The sequence below is a fragment of the Acinonyx jubatus genome, chromosome B3 (assembly GCF_027475565.1).
Source record: "Acinonyx jubatus isolate Ajub_Pintada_27869175 chromosome B3, VMU_Ajub_asm_v1.0, whole genome shotgun sequence".
Classification (NCBI taxonomy): Eukaryota; Metazoa; Chordata; class Mammalia; order Carnivora; family Felidae; genus Acinonyx; species Acinonyx jubatus.
Genome location: NC_069386.1, coordinates 139651311 through 139676011, shown reverse-complemented (window position 1 = coordinate 139676011; position 24701 = coordinate 139651311). Strand labels below are relative to the sequence as shown.

Below are 24701 nucleotides of genomic sequence, written 5' to 3'. Positions count from 1 at the left end.
GTCATTCATTCATTCGACAAACATTTAAGGGGGAATCAGTGATGATCAAAACAGGCGTGGTTCCTCCCCATAGACAGCCAGGTTAGGGAGAAAGAAGAAAAGCAAATGGTGCTGTGCTTTGACTTTTCTGAGTCTGGGAGCCTGAGACCGTGTATCTTGCACGAGACTGCACTTAGGAGGAGGAGTGCTCCGGCCCCGTGCTGATGACACCCAGTAGAAGTGAGAGGAAAGAGGACACAGCAGCAGACAGGCGTTGGTTCAGACCATGGTTCCACAGCCACGTGAAGCGAGCACAGATAAAGTTATGGCCTCAACTGTGTCACTGACCGCTGCTGACACGCTCCGTCGCTGACAGTGAATGCCAAGCAGGTGTGTGTTCCTGATGTGGTCCCGACATACTTCCGCGGTCACAGGGATCTGAGCGGAGACCCCAGCCCTACCACTTGCTGGCACGGGCCCACGGAAGCCCTTGGGAGGACTCTGGGGAAGCAAATCCGGGAAGGTACTGTGAGATGGGCCACGCTTTCTAGAATCCCTGTGTAGCCGCCACTCGAGTGTGCCCTGTAGATCTCCTGCTGTGGGAGCGGAGCTGACCCACGGCCCCAGCCTCCGCCGCGCTGGGTGCCCCACCAAGGCATGCACAGAGGCCACACTTCTCTGGCTGCTCTTCACCAACGACTGATGTGCCAGCTCGCTCCTGCCTGACGTGGGGAATCTTCCAGGGGGGAACCCTTCGCTCGGGGCCCTGCATCGGCCTGAGACGCCTCCCACTAGGCCCTTCTGCCCCTTCTCCTTTCACACCTGCATCACGGCCTGAGGCTCCCCCTGCCTGCTCCCACTCCCTCTGTCCTTCACTGACGGTTCCCCGCGAATCTCTCACACGCTTGTCATCCGAAGGGTCTTGGGGTCTGCTTTGTGGAAGACCCAAAGTGACCTGCCCTGCTGCAGCACAGACAGGGGCATGCCTGCAGGCCCGGAGCCTGGCACACAGCAGGTGCTTAATCAATGCTCCCTGCAGGACCTCAGGGCCTAGAGATGACCTAAGCCATTGTCACGACCAGTGCAGCAGGCCTTCTAAAGCAGCTCTACGTGCAGACGAGGCCTTGAACCGAAACCGCTTGTTGGCGGGAGGCTTATTGTTCCCCAAAGTAGTTTCGGTGGTGAAGTGGTTTTGGTCGTTCGGCAGCCCCCCCTCGTTCTAAGCGACATTCCCCTCCCTGTGTCCTCCAGAGTCACAGAGGTGTCCTGGACAGCCTGGGACGGTCCACTGGACGGCTGAAGGGACCTCCCCTGTTACTCACGGGACAAAGCCGCAAGCCCCCTTGCCGTCCCCGCTCACTCTCCTCCAGTGACCCCTGCTTTGTCCCGTGTTCCCTCCCTGTCCAGGTCCTACGGCCGGCCGAGTGTCATGTTTTCACATCAGTGTGACAAGCACAGAGGCCAGTGAGTCAAAGACACTTAGCGATGCGGAGATGAGCAGGGCAGTCCCTGCCCTCAGAGAGCTCTCAGCTACCCCAACACGCGGTGGCTTGTCTCACGCCTCAGCGAGCCTGGAGGGGCTGGGGGGCCTGGAGACTTTCTGTGACTTTCTGAAGAAGACGCCCTGTGTGCTGCCCACGAAGGGCCTCAGCCCCAGGCGAGCTCAGGAAGGGGATGTGGGGCTCCGGGCGGGGGAGGCAAACAGCTCGGCCGGCGTGCTATGCAGGGAACTGCAGCTCCTGGGGGCCAGGGCCGGGGGGAGGGGGGACCTGGGGTCACCACATGTCGTTCAGGGTGGCACGGGCAGAAGTGCCCACTACTGTGCTTTGCCCGAGCACGTGCTTACACACCAACAGCTATCTTTCCTGTTGTAATTACAGACACGGGTTCCCGGCGGCTGCCGTTTTTAACACCTTACGTGTGCAAACCGAACCTGGCGTTAACCAAAAAACCCCATTCTTTTTTTCCCCCGTTTGAACGGCGCTGGGCTGTCTCTGTTTACTTTATCACCACTAACGAAACTGAAATGCAAGAAAATACCCATTTCTTCTGCCTAAGATTCATCTTGCTTGTATTTTGGGATTTTTGTTTTCGTTTTCATAGGATACCGATTGCTCTCCAGCCTGGACCTGGTCTCTGAGCTCCACGTAGTCACCTGTCTTCTCTGCATCTTGGCTGGGTACGGAAACTCTGTACTGTCCCCAGACATCATGAACTTTGTCTAAAGCAGTTAGCATCTGAGGGCGGTTCAGGCAAATGTTTTCTTTTTAAAAATATTATGAATGAATGAGTGAATTATTTTTTGAAAAGTACATATAAAATTTCCTTTACTAAATGAAAACCGACAATTCCTTCCTCCTCCCCGCCTCCCCCCCCCAACCCCCAGCAGGCCACATATACTCTGTGCCCGTGCTGACGGGTCCACACAGCTCCCACCCTCCCCGGCTTTGAGGTGCCCGGAGGCACACGGAGCTGGAAGGGAAGTTAAGGTCAAGTCTCATGAGGGCCTCTCTCTGACAGGCTGTCTTTATGTGATCAAAACAACCAGCTGACTAGTAGGGGGGAAATGCGTCGGAATAGGCTGGTTTATGCTACATGATGCTGGGTCACCAGCCTGATGGATTTTCTCCCCCGCGGGACCTAACAGGCTGCTCTGAGCAGTAGGTACAACCAGGCTCTCTCCCGGAAGAAGGCTCTGTTGGGACAAGTGGTCCAATCCTATTGTCATCTGGGCGTTTGTACAGGTATGTGTATGGGTATGCGTACATAGGAGTGTGCAAAGAGTTGAAGCCTGTCATTTCCCTCACTGGTGGCATGTGAGACATCTGTGAAGCTCTGAACAGTCCTGCTGTCAGGTGCTCAGAGGAGAAAGACTGTGTGACTCTGGGCCTCAGTTTCCCCAACTGTTCAAGGCTAATCTGACCTCGGGAGTCCCTCAGACAGCGGGGAGTACTTGCTGGGCCCAGCCCCAAGCGAGGCACCACCAGTCTTGTCACTGGCTCAGCAGTTAACGCTTTTAGACCACACATCAGGGACTGCTACTGAGTATCTGCTGAAATCCCTCACCTAAAAAGAAAAGGTGCAAACCACACCCCAAAATTTCTGTACACAGCCAGGGATCCTCCTGGACCTGGCACGAAAACCCCTCGTGCATCTGGAGATAACACTAATACACAGGAACAGCGTGCAGCCCAGCCCGCAGTGCAGGCAGCCGGAAGTCGGCCTCACGCTCTCGCCCGGCCGATGCTTCTGGAAAAGCGCAGGACACCTGCCCTGCCAGCTGTGGGACGTGACGCGTCAGACTGGGAAGGAGGTTTCTGACCTCCTCCCAGGAGTACGCAGCCCCTCCATCCCAGCCACACGCCCTCTAGCACAGTCAACTGGGACTCCCCTTCCACCCTACCAGTAAGGATCTTTCTGGGCTTTTCCAACAAAAGCTTAAGAGAACAGAGTACAAATTTATCAAGCACGGACAAAGGATGTCAAGCCAAAAAGGGAACAGACAGGCACAGGCGTAATCACAGAGGCTTGCTGGAAAACTAAGTCCGGGGTTGGGCACGGAGACCCCCGCGGCCAGAGGCCGGCTCCTGGCACTGTGCTCGGCTCTGCACCTGCCCACAGCACTTTTCAGTTTGTCCTGCCCCTCAGTACCCGCATCGGCCTCCTCTTCCCCACTAGACTGTGGGGACCCTGCTGTTGCCCCCTCTGCCACCCCAGTGTGTGTGCTGTAGACACTAATAATTGTTTGTTGAATACATGACTCCAAGTGGCTAAGTGTGTTCATGATTGTGAGCCCGTGGGAACATTCCGTTTACAACCCCGCTCCATTTATCCCGAGAGGGCGAGTGGCTGCCAAACCAAAGCATCTGTTACGGATTACCAACACTGTTCTTGGTCTCATGACGCCCGCGATTGGAGGGCCAGGAAGCCACGACTCTGAGCTGGGCCCACAGCGCTCAGTGCCCGGGAGGCGGCCGCGTCCGCAGGGGCCCCCTGGCCTCACCCCGCTGCCCGCCCAGGCTGGGGAGACAGAAGGCTGCCCTGGGCAAGCGCGCGCTGCCCTCCCCAGCTCCTCGTGAGAGTCAGCTGAGGATCACTTCTGCAAAGACACGATCCCCCCTCCCTGTCCCCTCCTGCTCAGCCCGGTGCCCTGACTCGGCCGCCGCCCCCTGCAGACAGAACAACTCATCGCACAGTCTGACTCTGTCTCCCCAGCGGGACTGGGAACCGGGTTTGCCTGGGGCCGAGGGCAGGTCATCTGGCACTAATACCCAGACAGGACAGCCGGACAGCCCATGCGGGGAGCCAGGGTGAGCGATGCCCCTACTGGGAACTCTTTCTTCACCTCTCAGGTTAAGCACCTGATAAGCACCTGTGAACAGGGGTGGGGCTGATGCGAGCTGCCATGAACGTGCCCACTGCCCACCCCCTCTGCTCTCCCATCAGGCTCTTGCCTGCCCTGCTTCCCCCATTTTCTCAGCACTTGCTCACGCCCCAGGCCCCCTCGGAACCTGGCTTCTGTCCCTGATGTGCACTCAGAACCCTCATCTCCCGTCTCGAACAAACATGCCACCATGTCCATATTTCTGAAAATCTCTCCCGCCTCTGCCTCTTTCTACTCTTCGGCTCCCATTTCTCTCTGGGGGCCCCTTGCAGCCCCCCTTGTGCGAGGTTTTCTCTTTGCCGCTTATACGAGGGGTACTTAAACGGGGGGGGGGGGGGCACAGAAAGGCTTACTGAGCCTAAGGATTCCCTGAAATTATTTGCAAAAGTGAGCGTGAGCTTTTTCTGAAGTAGGCTTTTACCGTGTCCTCAAGGGGTCTTTGCTCCAAAACAGATTTTTAAAACCACTATAAATCGTGGTGCTCCCCAGTGTGAACCACGTAGAACTTCTCTTCTTACTCTGTGCCCGTGGTTCTCAACACTGTGTGCCTAGGAGTCAGAGAAGGTGCTTATTAAAATACAAATTCTGAGACCCCTCCTCGGGAAATCCTTGGAGCAGCAGCTGGAGCCCTCCAGCACTGGAGAACGGGAGTCGTGACTGTTACCAGATAAAATCCCTGCCTTCGGCAGGCAGGTGACCCTTGCTTCACGTTCTGCTCCTTGCCGTCCTGGTCATGACCCACTGACCCCATTCTCTGTGGCCTCTCTGATCTTGCTCATGCAGGCCCCCTGGCTGGGACGCCTTTTCCGGCCTAGGTTACCAGTAATGTCTACTCACCCGCAACTGCTACTCATGCTGCTCTCTCTAGAAAGCTCCCCTTGGAGCCCCAGGCCAAGTTAGATGATCCTTCTCCGGACCCTGCTAGCATATGCTGTGCCTTGGCGTGTGACAGCTCTCGCGGCAGGGGACTGGCAATCTACCTCAGGTCCCTCTGCTGGGCAGAGGGTCCTCAGGGACCACCACCTCAAGACAGGCTTCCCTGTGGGGTGGTCAGAGGCTGAGGCCAGAGTTCCCGTCCCACCGGTTTATCTTCGGAGTCCCGAGACAACAGGGCAAATTCTTTGCCGGTCCCAGGGGCCCTCCCTCCTGGCTGTCCTGGAACTGGGCTGCCTGCACTGTGCCTGGCAGAGACCAGGCTGGTGGCAAGGCCGGGTCTGGCAGCAAAAGCATCCTCCTGATGCCGGGTCAGTTAAAATGACTCTCTGGTATCATTCAAGAAATTAAAGAAGGCGTTTCCTCTTCCTTAAGGTGCCTTCCCTCCTACATCCACAGGTCTACGTCTTACCCCTTCTCAAAGCTCAGGTCAGGAGTCACTGCCTTCAGCCAACCTCTGGTTCTCAGAACATTCATTCCCATTCCCTTCATAACTACCAGGGGAAAGGCACACCGCAAGGTTCCGGGGTTGAATGGGACGAACGGGATGTGTCCTGCCCTTAAGGACATTGTAATCTAGCAGGAAACACACTCAGTTACCAGATGGGTACACACTAGGGCCATCACAGGGAGAACACGGGGCTCCATGGGAGTGATTCTCTTCTGTAAGATGGAGCTAATACAGCCCAGGTCTTCTTCTAGGTGAACAGCTCAGGCCCCGGTGTGAGCCACCAGCTCCCACCACCCCCGGCCCTCAGCGTGGCACAGTACCACCACCCTCGTGAGGCCAGGCCCAGCAGGGGCTGAGTGAATTCATGTGAGGAGGGAACGGGGGAGGCCAGAGAGAAGTGGCCATAAATAAATGTTCCCAAAGCCAAGCAGAAGCAGAGCCAGACTCTGAGGCGGCTTGTAACGTCCTGCCTTGTTTACTTTCAACACGTAAGCAACGAAAGCAAACTTGAAAAAGCAGGCTGAGAATCACCAGGGAGGAAGCCCTTCAGCTGGCAGCCGGGGAGGGTGCAGCCCACATTAACCCTGCGCCCCAGCACAGAGAAATACGTGCTCGGCTCCCCCACCAGCACCAAGGCAAGGGGGCCGTAGGGAGGGGGCCGTCCTCTCCTTCACCACACCCGACTCTCTGAAGCGTGAAGCACACCTCCTACATGATGTCATGAGATACTCAACCCTCACGGGCAAGTGATTACATTTATCCCTGTGTTACATTAAGTGACTTGTCCAGAGTCACCGGGGAAGGGGAAGTGGGGGGGGGGGCAGACACCGCTAGCTGGGACCCTGCCTTCCTCCTTCCTCTGGAGGCCTCTGCCTCTGGCTTCTTGGGCCTCACTCCCTCCGTGTCCCCACTCACCTTTCAATTCCCCCTCCACGCACACATGCAGCACCCCCTCGCCCCTAGGCTGCCCTGCAGTCTCCCCGGGGCCCTCCCCTCCGTTCCATGCCAGCCGCTCTCTGCAGAGCCACTGGTGGCGTTCCAGGGCACCAGAGGGGACAGACTCACCCTCGTTCTTGTCCTCTTAGCCCCCTTGCCGCGACTCTCCCTTGGCTCTTCTGGTGGTGCTATGGCTCAGTTCATCTCCGGACTGCCCCTTTTCTGACCAGTCTTCCCCAGTGAACAGGGGCAGAGGGAACGTCTGGAAAAGGCCGGGTGGCTGGTGGCAGCCAGGAACCAGAGGTGCACCCAAACACGGGCCAGGGACATCCAACCAACACTGTCCCTCGTGGAGACCGTATGGGGAGGCGGAGGGGGCACGGCATCAGAGTCTGCCCAGGCCCGGCCTGTCATCCGCCAGCTGCATGGCCTTGGGGAAGCACGTGCCTGGCTGTGCAAAATGAGGGAAATGATCCTTCTCGACTAGGTTTCAGGGTGGCTGGGACTCGGCGAAGTCTGAGGAGATTAACAGGAGCGTGGTTTACTGCCATGATTAGCCGCCAAGCCACCATCTCGAGCAAGGAACGTTGGCTCAGGTCACAGCAGGTCTGCGTGAGCCGAGATCAGGTGGAATCAGGACGAAGTGCTCCTGCGCCCACACGCACAGCCCTCGTTACCTCGGATTCTTTCCACGTCCACACAGAACACCCAGGTCTCCAGCAGGTTCTTTGGTGTGGCCTGGAGAACCACCACAGGCATCCAGGCGGCGGGACCTGGGCTGCTGGGTCCTGTCTTGTGGAATGCCCACGCTTGAGCTCGTCCACCGGCGGGGGGGCGGGTGCAGAGCCTCCCAGCCAGGCCTGGCCACCATGGCGGCTCGAATGCCAGGCCCGGAGCCCTGCTCTGCCCGCCCTCGGACTCTCCTCAGGCCTGTCGTCTATGCCACCTCCAGGGAGTGTGATCCCTCCCCACTGAGGAGAGGCTGCTTCGTTTTTCCTTATACTGCTTACCACTGTTCTGAAAGTCTGCTGGTTTTCTCTCTCCCCCACGAGGATGGTTCTTTTCTCGGTTTGTTCGTTTTAAAAATATTGCTCATCTCTGTAGTTCCGGGAACTGTGACTAGTGACTGCTCAGTAAATATCTTTGGATAAATGCGTGCTTTTGAGTTTGCCTAGTTTTGACGGCTGTTGTATTTCTAAACCTTCAAGGACTCTTCAGTGGGGGTGCAGGGACCACAACTCATGTGCGATCTGGCCATCCCTGCCTTTTCTGTCTCTCTCCCTGCATTCATTTAAAAACAGAGCAAGAAAACACCTGATTTACTGAGTACTGACTATGTCTCAGGTATGCCTGGTACTTGAGAGAAACTCAGCCATCTGTTGAATACAAGATGCGGTCTGTCCTTGAGGGGAGGGCACACGTGCACAGTCTACAAGGCTCTGAGTGCTGCGTTCAGGTGTGTGCAAAGGACCACGGGTACAAGAGGAGGGCACGGTTAACCCTGCTCCAGAGGAAGGGGGCGTTTCCGGCAAGCAAACAGGTGTCAGCAAAGGCACGGAGGGGAGAGCTCGGCCTCCCCGGCCATCACCCTGGGCCTTGCACCACTGCTTGACACACGTTCAAGTCCCGGTTGGATGCACCACGGGCACCACCATGTCCCAGTTCAGTGACTGAGAAACAGAGGGACTTGGAATCACAGCTTTGTCAGAGCTGAGAAATACAAGTGCTTTATTTAGATGGAGGAAATGGGCCTGGAGAAGGGAAGTAGGTTTCCCAGGGTCCGGTGGCGTATGTGGATGGGCTGTGTCTACACCACAGATCTTCCTCTCTGCCATTCGGTACAGCTTTTCTGCTTTACTTACAGCATTTTTACCACGTGGGACTTACCTCTTTTATGCTTGTTTTTTTTTTCCTTCTGAACCATTTGAAAGTAAGCTGGAGACATCACAGTATTTCAACCCTAAGGTTTTTAGCACACATTTCTTGAAGATAAAGACATGCCAATATAGGACTTAAATACCATTACTATACCTAAGAAAAGTAACTTTACTAATAACTCTGGTATAGAGCCCATATTACAGTTACCCAAATTCTTCTGGATCCAGGATCTCCTCCTGCATTTCGTGTGGTTGGGCTACCTGCTTACTACTCTCTTTTAAGCCAAGCCAGAATTGATGTTTTTCATCGACACTGACTTTTTTGTGTGAAGAGTTCCGGCCAACTGGCTTGTCGGCTGTCCACACTCTGGACGGCTTCCTCAGGATGAAGTTCACAGTGAACAACAGCGAGAACCTGACAGAGGTGACAGGGGAGGGGGAGGCGACTGGACCCCATCACAGCAGGAAGCACATGATGGTAGTGCCTCCCTTTCAAAAGGCAAGCGGTTGAAGCGGATGAACGCCAGATCTCTCCAGGGGAAAGGTACATTTCCCCCTTGGTAATTAGTTAACCATCCCGAGGGTGACTTTTTCCCCTCGATGGAAATGGGCCTGAAACATGTTGAATGTTAGGTTCTACACTTAAAACGTTTTTTTCGGAACCGTTTCACACCTGAAATGGGGAGTAGGTTCCTGCACGCCCACCACTCGCTCTATGTGGTGGTGTCACCTCATAAAGCTGTTCAGCTTCAGTGACACCCCTGCACCTTCTCCCCAGATCTCAGTGCCCCTCCTTCCCTGCAGGAGCCACCGTCCTAAACTGGGCGCTTACCAACTCTGTGCGTGCTTCCCGTAGTACACGCACATGACCATTTCACGGAAGCAGTTCTTGAGATGTTTGGTTTCAGGACCCTTTTACACCCACAGCAATTATTGAGAATGCCAGAAAGCTTTGGTTTATGTGGGGTAAGTCAATCCATATTTACCATATTTGAAATTAAAACAGAATTTTTTTAGGGGCGCCTGGGTGGTTCAGTCGGTTGAGCGTCCGACTTTGGCTCAGGTCATGATCTCACAGTCTGTGGGTTCAAGCCCCGCGTCGGGCTCTGTGCTGACAGCTTGGAGCCTGGAGCCTGCTTCCGATTCTGTGTCTCCCTCTCTCTGCTCCTCCCCCACTCATGCTCTGTCTCTCTCTCTCTCAAAAGTAAACATTAAAAAAAATTTTTTTTTAAAAACTGAGAATTTTTTAAAACACAACAATGCACAGGGGCGCCTGGGTGGCTCAGTCAGTTAAACGTCTGACTCTCGGTTTGGGCTCAGGACATGACCTCACGGTTTATGAGATCGAGGCCCACGTTGGGCTCTGTGCTGACGGCGCGGAGCCTGCTTGGGATTCTCTCTCTTTTTCTCTCTGCCCCCCTCCCGCTTGTGCAGACTCTCTCTCTCTCTAAATAAATAAATAAACATAAGAACAAATAAAGAAGCAACTCTCTAAACCCACCCCCCCCCCAAACAAAAACAGAACCAAAACACAAGAATGCACAGGCACACATTTCATTACCTGTCACAGTTGACAATGTCAACACGTCATGTAGCTTCTGGAAAATTCCACTGTGCATTTGTGAGATAAGAGTGAAAAAGGCAAACACTGCCTTAGTGTTATTAAAAACACAGTGTTGACTCACCCCCTAAAAGGGTTGTTCTCCTGACCACATACGAGAGCGGCTGAACTACAGCAATGAAAAGAGAGGGTGAGGTCTGCATACATTCACACACAGACACTCAAATGCTGACCGTCTGAGCCCCAGTTTTGTAAGAGCCAGAATTAAAGGAAGGCTTTGGGTGAATGAAGCCTAAATTCAGTGTTAGCCCAGACGTCTTTTCTTCCATCCAAATTGGTTGGGAGGGTCAGACTGCTACGTCACCTGCAATGAAGACGTTTGCCTTTTCTCCATTATAATGCCACCGTCCCAGATGCTTGGACAGCTGGTCTCCACTTCTCTGTGGAGTCTAGTGAAATTGGAAAAAACATTCCCACCAACTGTTGACACAGTCTGATATTCTTAGACTGAACCTGTCTCAACACCCACTTCCCACACTTTCTTTCAAGGCCACCAACACAGTCCTTCCTCAGGGAGCCATCGGATAGTCCATGTGGACCTCAAGAACATTCATAAATCCCAGTACATGCCTGTGTCCCCACAGTATGTGATTCTGATCGCTTGCGGAAATGGAATGCGTTTCAGCACAACCTGGGGACAGCTGTAGCGATCTGGCTGGACCAAGGACTGGGGCAGGATGCTGATCCCTGAGGGTAAATTAATAGCCTGGGAATGAGACCCAGCTGAGCCCCCAGCTAACACCCCTCGTTACCAGCACGGCAACCAGCTCAGTTCAATACACATCTGAGTAGATGCGGGGACGGGCAGAAACGAGTACCACTGTGTCCTGGGGCAGGCTGGGAGCACAATGATGAACGAACGGGTGACTGGCAGAGGTAGGCATGGGGTGCCACAGGGGGAGAGAGAAGGTCTCCTTGTCTCTTGTCGTACAAACAGTGTGAAATCAGAGACCGCGGAGGATAACAGAGGTTAGACGCTCCGATCCTAACTTTGACTCTGCAATTTGGGGCAAGGTCCTTCGACAGGCTACAGCCAAGCTTAGCTGTTGAGAACATAAGAGATCTGGTTTCAAATCCAACTCTGTCAAGCGATACCTGGAACGAGTGACCTGTTTGCTGACCTTTGTTCTCATGTGCAGGATGGGATTAACAACGTAACGCCTCCGAAGATGAGGATTAAATACAATGTACAGAACAGAATCAGCATAAGGCTTGCTATGAACACTCAAAAAAGGGTAGCTTTTATTTTTCTTCCTGGGGTGTTACCAAAGTAAAACCAATGGATCAGACCAGTTCTCAGCCACGTTTTGCCCAGCACACCCGCAGGGCACAACACACTCTCACGGGAACAACCCAGAATCACTGTGATGATGATGCTCCTCAACTGGAGGCACGTTGGATTCTTTGGGACAGAAGAAGACTGAGAAGTTTCAGGAAGCTCCCCAAAGGATCTGGGTACACGTCCCTGGGAATAGTAACTGAACAGCATGATCTCCAAGGGCCCGTTTGACCGTGAGCTTCTGGGGCTCTCTAACTTGCCTGGGAGAAGACGTCAAAGGAAACACCCCCTACTCCTAGAGACAGGCTTCCAAACCCTGCTGCAGAGGCAGAGGTGTGGGCCAGAAGGACTGGGGGGTGGACCCAGGCTTCTCACACCTCTACACGTTCAAGACCTGCAGGACAGCGGAACAGGCGGTAATGACCGTGCCCAGACGGCCAACTAAGAATCAACGGTACAGGGAGCCTCGGCGCCTTCCCTGGCCGAGAGCAAGTGGACCATCTGCCGTTCTGGCCTCTTCTCTACCACGCCACGCCAGGAAGCGGCACCAAGGAGCAGCTCTGGTAGCCCAGGCATCTCCAGGGTCATACAACAAACGCAGTTAACGACGTGCAGCATTTGGATAAATGTGCATTGTCTTTGTGTCTGTGAGCGAAGCACACAAAACCTCCCCTCCTGGAACTTACATTCTAGAGGGGTGGAGACAGACAACCAATAAAATAGTATGTAAGTTTGGGGCGCCTGGGTGGCTCAGTCAGTTAAGCATCTCTAGGTTATGGTTCAGGTCATGATCTCATGGTTTCGTGAGTTTGAGCCCCGTGTCGGGCTCTGTGCTGACAGTGCGGAGCCTGCTTGGGATATTCTCTCTCCCTCTCTCTCTCTCTCTCTCTCTCTCTCTCTCCCCTTCTCCCTCTCCCTCTCTCCCTTTCTGCCATTCCCCTGATCATGTGGTCTCTGTCTCTCTCAAAATAAATACACTTAAAAAAGTTAAAAAAAAATTTTTTTTTATTAACACTTAATTATTTTTTGAGAGTCAGAGAGAGACAGAGCATAAGCGGGGGATGGCCAGAGAGAGGAGACACAGAATCGGAAGCAGGCTCCAGGCTCCGAGCTGTCGGCACAAAACCTGACATGGGGCTCAAACCCACGAACGGTGAGATCATGACCCGAGCCGAAGTCAGTCGCCCAACCGACTGAGCCACCCAGGCGCCCCCAAAAAGTTTTTTTTAAATAGTAAATAAGTTTGCAGTGTGTTGGAAGGTGAGAAGCCTTTAGAAAAAATAAAACACCCAAGCGCAATAAAGACAGGAGGGAGACAGGGAAGGGATTAAGATTAGTTGGCTCCACGGAAAGGGGCAGATACATTTTCTTCCGTAGCCTTTCCTGCTGCACCGTGAGCTCAGCCGCTTCCCGCTCGCTGCGGTCTTGTTCAACCGACATTTACCGGGAGCCCGCCGACGCAGGCTCCAAAACCCCACGGACCCCAGCCGGCGCTCCAGTTATTGTACCGAGGCTCCCACCCCCACTGTGGCAAAAGAAACCACAGGTCCCCCGAGACAGGTGTGAATCACTTTCCTTCACACCCACATCTGACCCACCAGGATGTCCTGGAGCCCGTGCCTCCGAAGCACGTGCCCCCCTACACCGGCTGCCCCGTCCCTAGTCCAAACCACCCCCAATTCGCTGCAGGACCGCAAGAGCCCCGGGAGGGCCCCCTGCCTCCACTCTTGCCACAAGGAGAACCATCCACACAGCGGCCCGAGTGATTTTTCTTAAGCCTCTATCGGACGCCTTTCCTTCTGCTTAAAACCCTCCAAAGGCTTCCTAAGACAATGAAGGAAATCTAAACTCCTCGCCAGGCCTGGCGGCTCTGTGTGAGAAGGCCTGCCTTCTCCTCTGCCCTCACCCCCTTCCCTCTCCAGATCCAAGGAGCTTCAGCTTCCCCGTTCTTCGACCCCTGACCCCACCAAACCGTGCCTGTCAGGGCCTTCACACTTGCCCCCACCTCCCATTTCCATCTTCAGATTTTGGCAAGGCTGCCTCGTGGCTGACCTCGTGACCTCCCGGCTGAGGTGTCTGAGTAAATGTCCCCAGCGGGGCCACTGGGTAAGGCGATGGCCCAGCCATTCGCCGCCAGCCTCTGGCACATTCCGGTCTCTCTCTCCTCTGTGGTTTCTGGTTTCTGGACTGTGTCCCTGCCCCCAGTGCGGTTTTGGGACAGGACGGCCTGTCTTGTTCCCCTGCTTCCCCGGCACCCAGAGAGAGCAGCCCCCGGGGGACGCTGACCGGGACGTTTGCTCCTTTCCTTTTTAAAGTCATGCCCTCTCCTTCTGAGCTCCCCAGAGAGCCCCTTCTCCCGGAAGTCGCTCCTGACAGCCCCAACGTCTCAACCCACACTGCTCTTCCCGTCTACGCTCCCCACTGTGCGTGCGCGCGGCCCTGAGGACTCAAGGGCTCCCCGTTTCTAAGTGCTGTCCCCCCACCCCGCGTGTCCCCGCGTCTCTGAGCAGAGACCAGCTCTCGGTCGGTGCGGAAGGGCAGAGGACAAAGCATCTGGAGTCAGGAGCCATGAGCTCAAGGCTAGGTTTCCCGGCGGGTTGCTCCTTCTCTGCCTTGGTTTCTTCCTCTGTGACGCGGAAACGATAAAAACGAGACTCGCCGCCCTGAGGACCGCTGAGAGAAAGAAGGGCGACACTGCCCGCGAGGGGAGGCTGGACACCGCCACGTGCCCCGGACACTCCGGCTCCCAGCCCACAGCTGAGCGCTCGGACAGCTGGAGCTGGGCCTGGCAGACAAGTTTTCGTGACTCGAAAGCCCCGTGACCCCAGCACAGGCGCGACGGTGACTTAGGAACCTGGACGTGTATGTACCCTGATCTGTCCGCAGGAGGAAAACCAAAAAGCTGGCAGGCCTTCCAGCCGCTGTGCTTGTGGCCACCGACCCTGCCCGCTGGCGCTGTGAGTGCGGAGGGCAGTGCGGGACAGCGGGGCCTCTGGTTTGGCCGGCCACTACGTCAGTCACCAGACAAGTCCTGCCTGGACCCCTGGGCTCTGGGCCCCCACTTCCTGGTGTGTGCACCTCAGGCGGCTTCCAGACTTCAAAAGCATCATCGCCAACAACAAGACACTCTTTTTTTCCTCAAAGAAATAGGGAGGGATACTTTAAAAAGATGAAAGAGACTTAGTTTGGCTGAAGTGGAGGGCAAGAGGCCTAAAGCACCGCTAAGCTGGATGATCTACTGTGGATAGGCTCCTAAGGGCCTTTCAAGATGGAAAATTCCAAGACTCTGACAATTTTAAAAGACCTTTAAAAACCCGTGTTGTTTCCTCCTGTTCACTTCCGACATACCTTCCTGCAAGCGGTGGTTGACGGGCCAGAGTGAACGGCCTGAGCTATTCACACTGTACCTCGCAGCTGAAAATGACTTTGGTCCCTACCCACTGTGGACGTTGACATGCCTTTGAGGTGCAAGTATTCTGTTCTCCACAGCCCCACCCACAAGTCCTTTAAAGTTATAGGAAAACCACTAAAATGACCGAAAACCAGCTGCAAAGGAGCAGGAATGAAGCCAACCATAAAGAGGACGGCGTGTTTTCCTGGCCCTGGTGACTCTGGGCCTGAAGGAGAGGATTCCGGTGGCTTGGCCAAGGCTGCGATGCCCCCTCACCAAATCCCCTCTTCTGCTGAGCGGGAGTGTCGGCCAAGATCTCCTTACTGTAGGGCCGGTTTTATTAGCTCACTGTGAAACGCTGCCACAGTGCCTGTGCTGTGCCCTGGAAAAACCACTAGGTGCGGCCATCCCTCCTCTCCCCGCCACACGCGACCCTGCCCGGGCGGCACGACTCTGCAGAGGCTGGGCCTCCTCACCCACAAAACAGGAGTGATGCTACCGCCCGATCGGCCCCATGCCACCGAAACGGCATTATGGAAACTGAGAAGTACTTTGTGAGGTGAGGGATTATCATTTTATGCTAAGACACAAACTTATAATGAGTTTAATCAAGTCAACACCAAACCCCCAGAGGACAAAACTCCTATCGCCTACAACCTTCCATGGGGTCACAGGCTGGGGAGTGCCTCCCCATCTTTAGAGAGAGCAGTCACGATCCGACGGGAACAGTGCGGCCTGGCTGCCGCCCACCCAAGAGCTGAGCAGCAGGTCTGAGTGGCCGACGGCCTAAGTCAGTTGCCACTCTCTCAAGCAGGTCAGGATTGTGCTCGTCAGTTGACGAAGTTTCTCTTACAAAAGGAACCTCGGCGCTTCCCTATTTGCCCCAGTATTTAGAGAAAATCTGAATGTTCTCAGGCCATTCTGGAGAGAGGAGCCAAGGGCGTCAGAGCCAAACCAGGACCCCGTTAGATCGTCAAACCCCTTCTATTACCCGAGACGGGTGTTGACCTCTGAGGGGTGCTTTCAACACAGAAGCCATTAAAGATCACAGACAGTAAGAGACACGGGCCCATGTAATGACAGGCCAGCAGATGAAGAGTGGACGGGCTTGGTCACGAACTTGCTGGGTGACCCTGGGTAAGTCCCTTGTCCTCGGTCTCCCCATGATTATAACAAGGCGATCCGAGATGATTTCTGTGGTCCCTTCAGCTCTACACCGTTATGATTCTAGGTCTCCTCCAGACACTCTTCTGTCCCCTTTTTGGTCCCCATACTCACCCCGTGGCCATGGCTGAAAGGCTTTAGCACAGGGAACCCTGAGGAGGTGAGTCCTGTACTCCACAGGCTCTGCCGATCAGAGGACCACAGACCCTTGGAGGGCAGCAAACTTGATTTTTAGACTCAACTTCAAACCAAACAGGAAAAGGAAGCTGAACCAGAGACAAAGGGGAAATAAACCCCAGTTACAAACTGAAACCTAGGTAGAAAATAGAGAAACAAGAGGCTCACAGTGCAGAGCCCCAGCAGCGTGGGCGGCCAGGAGCCACCACCGCCTGAAACTCGCAGGCCTCGCAGGCCGGGGCCTCAAGCCCCAAAGCACTTCCTGTGAGGGCGCAGCGGCAGGCTGGGCTCAGGGCCTGCGGTGGTACTGGCTGCCCCCCAGCTCAGGGCCTCCCCGCTCGGCCTCAGCCACGTGAAAGGTCTGGGCCCGGGTTCTCCCACCTGCCCTAGAAAGGGGAGGTCAGGGCGGGTGGCTCCCTAAAGGCTTTTATGAAAAGGCCCCGAGAAAACTCAGAAGTATCCTCACCGATCCTCCGGAGGACACAAGGCTACATGATGATGTTTTAACAGCTGCTAAAGGTTTAATATTGACCTTAGTACCCGTTTTGCACCTCTGCTGGGGAGACACTTCTGACGGGGAGATCTCAGTTGGCAGCTGAGGGCCTGCGAGGAAAAGAAATGTGTGGGGAACACAGGAAACCTAGCCCTGTTACTTGTTCGTCAAGAGGCCCTGGGGCTTCAGTTTCCTCAACTGTGTAATGGGCTAACGACCCTTACTTTGCCTGCCTCCACCGGGCTCTCATGGAAATAAGGTCCATTCCCAACCCTTGGTTCCAAATTAACTGGGGCCGCAGAGAGGCCTTGTCCCAGAACCAAAACACAATCACTGAAAAGCTAACGACCAAAGGTATTAAGATGTTATGATTGATACAGCGGGAAACAGCTGCACAGAGTAGTGTAGGAAGAGCAGTTCTAGCCAGACAGCTAAGCTAGAAAGTACTTTGAAGGTTGAAAATGTATTTAAAAAAAATTAAAAAAAAAATTTTTTTTAGCGTTTTATTTTTGAGTGAGACAGAGACAGAATGCGAGTGGGTTGGGGCAGAGAGAGGGGGAGAATCCGAAGCAGGCTCCAGGCTCCCAGCTGTCAGCACAGAGCCTGATGCCGGGCTCGAACTCACGAACCGTGAGATCATGACCTAAGCCGAAGTTGGACGCTTAACTGCCTGAGTCACCCAGGCGCCCTGAAAATGTATTTTGAAAGGCTTTCAAAGATACACATTCCCTTTTGAGCACTGCTTTAGGTGCAAACCACAAATTTAGACATATTTTGCTTTTCGTTTTCCTTTAGTTCAAAATATTTTCTATTTTTCCATATGATTTCTTTTATCTATAGCTTATTTAGAAGTATTTTAATTTCTAAATATTTGGTGTTTTTAAAGTATCTGTTATTGTTACTTATTTCTAATTCTATTGTGGTCAAAGAACGTAATTAGTGTAACTTTTTGTTTTTCCTGGTATGATTTTAATCTTTTTTTTTTTTTTTTTAAAGAGGAAGGGGCAGAGGGAGAGAGGGGAAGGGAGAGAGAGAGAGAGAGAGAGAGAGAGAGAGACCCCGAAGCAGGCTCCAGGCTCTCAGCTGTCAGCACAGAGCCCGATGTGGGGCTCAAACTCACGAACTGTGAGATCATGACCTGAGCTGAAGTCAGCCACTTAACCAACTGCACCACCCAGCGCCCCTGATTCCAATCTTTTAAAATTTACAGAGACCTGTTTCATGGCCCAGCGTGAAGTTTACCTTGGTGAATGTACTATGTGCACAAGGACATGTATCCTAAAATTGGGTATAGTGTTCTAAAAATGGAAATTAGGTCAAGTGTTGTTCAGATCAAAGTCCTTACTGGTTTGCTGATTTGTTTTTGTCTAATTGTTCCATCAACTGATGAGAAAAAGGTTTAACATCTCCAACTGGTGATTTGTCTATTATTCTCTTTAATTCTGCGATTTTACTACATGTATTTTGGAGCTCTTATTGGGGTACCTATACTTTCATGACTAAAATATCTTCCCCATGAACTGACCCTCCGATCAGTAGGAAATGTCCCTCTTTATCACTGGTAACCGTTTGTCGTTAAGTTTACCTTATCTGGTATTAACGTAGTTGTGCAGGTTCTTATGCTATTTGCTTGGTGTATCCTTCTCCATCCCGTATGTTTTCTGTTGCTGCTGTAGAAAATTACTGCACACTGACAGTTTATAATACAAATCTGTTATCTCAGTTTTGTAAGATAATAGGTCAGAAGTCCGACATAGATCTCACGGGTCTCACTGAGCTAAAACCAAGGTGTTGGAAGTGCTATATTTCCCTCTGGAGGCTCTAAAGGAGAATTTCCTGGCCTTTCTCAGCTTCGAGAGGCCACCTCTGCTCCTTCCTCATGGCCCCCTCCTCCTCCTACAAAGCCAGGAATGCGGAACCACTACAATTCACCCTTCCAATCTAACACCTAGCTCTGACCAGAGCCAGGAAAGGGTCTGCACTGTGGTCGCTTCTTTTGGCCATATCTGAGGGGTCTTTTGGCGGGGGGGGGGGGGGGGGGGAGGGCTTTTATTATTTTCATCCTTATTGAGGTATAACTGACAAAAACTGTATATACATATAAACATATCATTTATCTACATTTGAGGTGTATGGCTTGATGTCTTGATATACGTATGTATACATTGGGAAATAATCGCCATGGTCAAGCTAACGAACATGTTCATCACCTCGCACAGTTACCGTCTTCTTTTTTAGGTTCTCCACTTTTAACAACTCATGGGATTAGACCACCCCCACTGGATAATCAGGATAGTTGCCTCATCTCCAGATGCATAACTCCGATCATATCTGCCACCTAAGTGGCATAACTTGCCTCATCTCCAGATGCATAACTCCGATCCCTTTTGCCACCTAAGGTAACATGTTCACAGCCTGGGGATTAAGGTGGGATGGCAGCATTACCCTGCCCACTACACATCCGTTTACTTTCAGCCTCTTTTACTTTTGTATTTAAAGAGTGTCTCTTATAGACAGTATACAATTGAGCCTTGCATTTCCACCTGGTCTGACAATCTCTATCTTTTAACTGGAGTATTTAGTCTATTTACATGTAATTGATTGACATGTTTGGACACAGGTCTACCATTTTGCTGTTTTCTGTTTGTTTCATCTGTTTTGGTTTCCCTGTTTCTCTTTTCCCACATTCTTTGGGATAAATTACTTTTTAGAATTCCACTTTAATTTCTCTATGGACTTTTTAGCTATACCTCTTTACATTATTATTATTATTATATTAACGTGTATTTTGAGAGAGAGCACGTGGGCAGGCAGGAGAAGGGCAGAGAGAGAGAGGGAGTGAGAGAATCCCAAGCAGGCTCCGCAGTAACAGTGCAGAGCCCGGTACAGGGCGCACTCTCACAACTGTGAGATCATGACCTGAGCCAAAATCAACAATTGGACGCCTAACTGACGGAGTCACCGAGGGGCCCCTTCATATTATTATCTACAGGTCTTTCTAGGGATTGCAATATACATTCTTAACTTTGTACAGTATACTCAGAGCTACTGTTGTGCTACTTCCTGTAAAGTGTTAAGTACACAGCAATCACATAAATGCACTCCCATCCTTCACGGGACAGTCATCACATGTATTACAGTCACAATACGATGTTATACATTAATATATTTTTGCTTTACACAGTCATGTACACATCCACATAAAAATATATATATTTCACAAGAAAAAGTCTCCTATTTACTTATATACTTATCCTTTCAAGTACTCCTCATCCCTTCCTAGACATCTGAGTTTCCACCATTTTTCTTCAGCTGAGGAATATAACAGCAGGTATACCACTACAACAAATCCTTTAGCTTTCTTTTATTTGAAAAACACCTTTATTTTGCCAACACACCTGAAGGTACTTTTTTCTGAATAGAGAATTTTGAGATTTTTTTTTTCTTTTAGCAGTTAAAAAAAAACATTGTTCCACTGTCTCTGACATCCATGGTTTCTGATGAGAAGCCAGCCGTCATTTATATCATCATCCTCTGTATATAATGTACCATATTTTCCCTGGTCGCTTTGAATATTTTCCTTTTCTTGGTTTCCAGCAGCATGACTATGATGGGCTTAAGTGTGGTTTTCTCTGTATTTATCCTGCTAGGCGTTTGCTGAGATTCTTGGATATGTGAGTTAAGGTTTTTCAGCAAGTTTGGGAAGGTTTTGGTAGTTATTTCCTCAAGCATTATCCTTCTGCCCCATTCCCTTTCTCCTCTTCCTCAAGGATTCCAATCACACACATTTAGCCCTCTTGGTATCATCTCCCAAAGTCACCAAGGCTCTGTTAATTTTTCCCAATGTGATTTCCCTGGTTTTTAGATGATTTCTATTGATCAGTATCCAAGTCCACTAACCCATTTTAATACAATCTCTGAGCCACTTTTGTGGATCTCATCCAGTGAATTTTAAAATTTCACCTCTAGTACTAGAATTTCCATTTGGTAAATTTCTTTTTACAATTTCCATTTCTCTGTATGTCTGCTCACTGTATCCATCTTCTAAGTCTTTGAGCAGATTTGTAACAGCCACTTGGAAGCACCTGCCTGCAAATTCAAACTTAAGCATCACTTAAGGGTCTACTGATTGCTTTTCCCCCTCACATCTTCTGGCTCTTTATATGTTCACAAATTTATGACTGCATGTTAGACATCGTTATGACATGCTGCAGAGTCTGGGTTATACTGTCTTCCTTTAAAGGTACTCAATTTGTCCTAGCAGGCAGGTAAATTACTGGAAGATTCTTTCAGTGCGATCAAGTGTGTATTAATCCTTTCTTAAGTTCTTTTTCCATTTTGAACTTAGCCCTAGGGGGTAGCCCTTACTCAAGGGCACCACCCTCACTCCTAAGGTATGGCTGTTCTGGGGTCTCAACTGAATGCCTGAGGTGCTCAGTGAGGTCTCTTCATTAAGGCTGACTAGAATCTCCAACACATCCCAGCACTGCATGAACTTGGGCATCATCATTCAGTTCTTAGCCCTTCTGCAGGCCTCCTAGACCGTCTCATTCTACACGTGCATAGCCGGACAGCCCTTAGCCAGCTACCCAAAGTGAACCCCTACACAAAACTCTGCTATCCCTGCTCCTACCACGAGGCTTCCTCTCTCTATTTCTCTGCCCTGCAACATCCAGCTATTTCAGAAGCCTGGAATTCCAATATGTATCTGCCTTCTGAGCTCATTAAGATCACCTTTCGGCTGGAGCCCCACCACTTTGTGCCAAAACCAAAAAGGAGTCCCAGGCAGAAAGCCAGAGCCACTGTGGGGCTTACCAATGTTTCTGCACTCAAGAATTGGAGTCCTGTGCTACCTGTCAATGCCTGAAAGCAGCAAGAATTTAGTATTTTATGTGAATTTTTAAGTATCCTTATATTCAGGTGCTTCGTACATTTTGTTCAGTTTCACGGGTTTTTTGTCAAGAGAGCAAGTCCGTGATCATCATGCTGTCGTGGCTTGCAGCAGAAGTCAATGATGATTATGAAACTACCAAAGGGTACTCTTTTTCATTTTCTGAGCACTTCCTGAAGATGTTAGCCTGAGTGTAAACATCTTCACCGTGAGAATGTGCCTTTCACCTCCATCCTTCCTCTCCTCTGTCCTCCAGTCATATGACAACTGTCTTTTCTCAGTTTCAATAAGTAGATAAGCGGGAAGAGTGCACCTTGTGAGGGCATTCTTTTAACTCTGCCGTCTAACTTTAATAAGGCACTTGGGCAAAATTATGAGGAATAAGAAATGTGGAAAGATTTCTGGCCAGGGTGTTATGAGATATGGATTCGTGCCCACGCTTTCTCACTGATACACCATACATCCTTGGGCATTCACTTCTCTACTCTCAATCCTGGCCTTCTCATCTGTTCAATCAAAGGACTGGCCACGTTAATGACTATGAACTGCAGGTACAACACCAATTCCTAAATCAATCGTGTCAAGGCAATAGAAAATGCTAGAAAAATAGGATAGGAGCTGTTAACATCTGAAGAGCAATTCAGTGAGAGCGTTAAGAGATGTCCTGTTTGAGGGGCGCCTGGGTGGCTCAGTTGGTTAAGCATCCGACTCTTGATTTTGGCTCAGGTCATGATCTCGTGGTTCGTGAGTTCTAGCCCCACACTGAACTCTGCAGTGATGGCGGGGAACCTACTTGGGTTTCTCTGTCTCCTCTCTCCCTGCCCCTCCCCCACTCGTTCTCGTTCTCTCTCTCAAAAATAAACTTGAAAAAAAAAAAAAAGAGAAATGTCTTGTTTAAGGCAGCACCTTAGAATGTATTACTATGAATTGAACTCAGCACTTAGTACACTGTTTAGGATGTAGTAGGTACAGGGTAAATGTTAACTGCATGATGAATATATGAATGAGTGAGTGAATGCAAGGAAAGGTCACCAAATCTCACACAGGATACTAAATGCTAAGGCATTTGGCTGTGCATCTTGAACACAGTAAATGCTCAGTAACTGACAACTGTATTGACTTGATTTGAAAGAGTGTTTCCCATGTGTCTAGATCCCAATAGACAGCAGGGTGACTGATAACAAATCAGGGAGCTACACTAAAGGGCACTGTACTTAGGAGACTGAATTCAAAGACTTGTGCGGCTCGGGAAAGTTATCTAACTTTTGTGGCTCTTAGTTTCCTTTTCTGTAAATGGACTGCTTTCTCTTCTACTCTCTCTTGGTGGGATGTTTGAGCATAAAAGGGTCTTTGACTAAGAAACATAGAAAAAAATCTGCTTTACTATACTGGTTTTTCATGAAATTTGTGCTTTAAAAAAAAGAGTGTTCTGATAGGAAGGTCCTCACTTCCTAGGAACGGAGAAGAAGGGGGTGGAGAAATGGCTACAGAGAATTAGTTACCACCACTGACACAGGAAAACCTGTTGGCAAAGTTGCATGACCAAACGCAATCAAACCTGGGTTTGCCCTTCAAGACCCACCTCTTCGGTCAAGTGTTTACTGAGTCCCCACGATAGACAAAATTATTCCTGCTGTTATGTTTCTTCTGCATTTTACAATATTATCAGTTTAATTGTCACAGATGGTTGTTCTTTAGGGAGGGGCTACCTGTTTTATTCTTTTATACCCAGCTGTGCTCGGCACAATTCTTGGTATCCATACTGGGTGTTCAGAATGTTTGTTAAACTGTTCTGCTGAAGACCAGTACTCAGGAAGTACGTGCATTACTGGTGTACAGAGAGGATACTGATATGGTCTGGCTTTTCAAACGTCAGCATTTGCAAAGGGAATGTTTGCGCCGAGAACGCAATACCAGGGTGCTTTGCCCCTACAAACTTCTATCCCAACCGAGCTCCTGGCCAAACTCATCTGCAGCATAAATAGACATCACCAGCCAAGCCAAACGAACGCTCCAAGGAAACAATGATGAACTCACAGGGGAAAATTCTAACATCTCTATTATGTGCTTGCACTTATTACAGACCTGGAAGCAACCTGTGCTATATAATAAATATATATTTGATCTGTGTCCTCGTTTCTGGCCTGCAGCTCCCCAAACCCCTGGAATCTCCAAAGCCTACGAGCAATGGGAGCATCTTTTGTTATATTTGGTCTTTGTCCTCACTTCCTGAACTAGATTCAGTGTGATCTAAGTGAAATGGGCACCTTCTGTTATTCATAACAACCCACACATCTGGTGTTGGAAGCGAAGTTGTGATGTGGTGATGTGAGAGTAAAAGAAACACAGAAATGAGTTTCTTCTTTGGAAGACCTATACCACGGGAAAGAGAATTTTAAAATTTAGTAAGTATAGGGGCGCCCGGGGGGCTCAGTCGGTTGAGCGTCCGACTTCGGCTCAGGTCATGATCTTGTGGTTCGTGAGTTCGAGCCCCGTGTTGGGCTCTGTGCTGACAGCTCGGAGCCTGGAGCCTGGAGCCTGCTTCGGATTCTGTGTCTCCCCTGTCTCTGCCCCTTCCCCACTTATGCTCTGTGTCTCTCTGCCTTAAAAATAAATAAAACATTGAAAAAATTTAGTAAGTATAATAAATGCCAGTGGAGAGATAAGGAGAGATACTTAAAACAGGAGGTGGGAATAGGCAACGAGGAAGAAGAACCAAGTGATTTTTTTTTTTTTTTTTTTGGTTATAAAAATATAATTGTTGGGGAACCTGGGTGGCTCAGTTGGTTGAATGTCCGACTCTTTATCTCGGCTCAGGTCATGATCCCAGGGGATGCTTCCTAAAAAGGAAGTAGTGACACAGGCTATGACATGAATGAACCTCGAACACATGATGCGAAGTGAAAGCAGCCAGCCGCGAAAACACAACGTCGTAGGACTCCATTTCTAGGAGATACGCAGACGAGGCAAATTCGCACAGGACACGGATTCGTGTTGTCGCGGGTGGCGGCAATAATCTGTGCCTGGGTCTTAGTTTATGAAGGTGCCCGAGTGACGACGATGCTGCGGAAAGAAAAGTCTGATGCCACTCACAGCTCCCCTTAAACAAGAGGCACGGTGTTAGG

The 24701-nt window shown here is 50.9% G+C and overlaps 1 protein-coding gene across 5 annotated transcripts in view; it reads right to left on the bottom strand.

Moving 5' to 3' along the window:
- The window catches only part of EVL (Enah/Vasp-like), a 150981-nt gene that overhangs the window by 59566 nt on the left and 66714 nt on the right, over nt 1–24701 (bottom strand). Inside the window, exon 1 of one of the 5 annotated variants that reach the window (XM_053224931.1) lies at nt 16130–16286. The exons of the other annotated variants lie outside the window; for them this stretch is intronic. Within the exon in view, the coding sequence (XP_053080906.1) occupies nt 16130–16140 (11 nt within the window). The 5' untranslated portion in view covers nt 16141–16286. Of the gene's footprint in view, nt 1–16129; nt 16287–24701 lie in introns of those variants that run through there. 5 annotated transcript variants of the gene reach the window in all.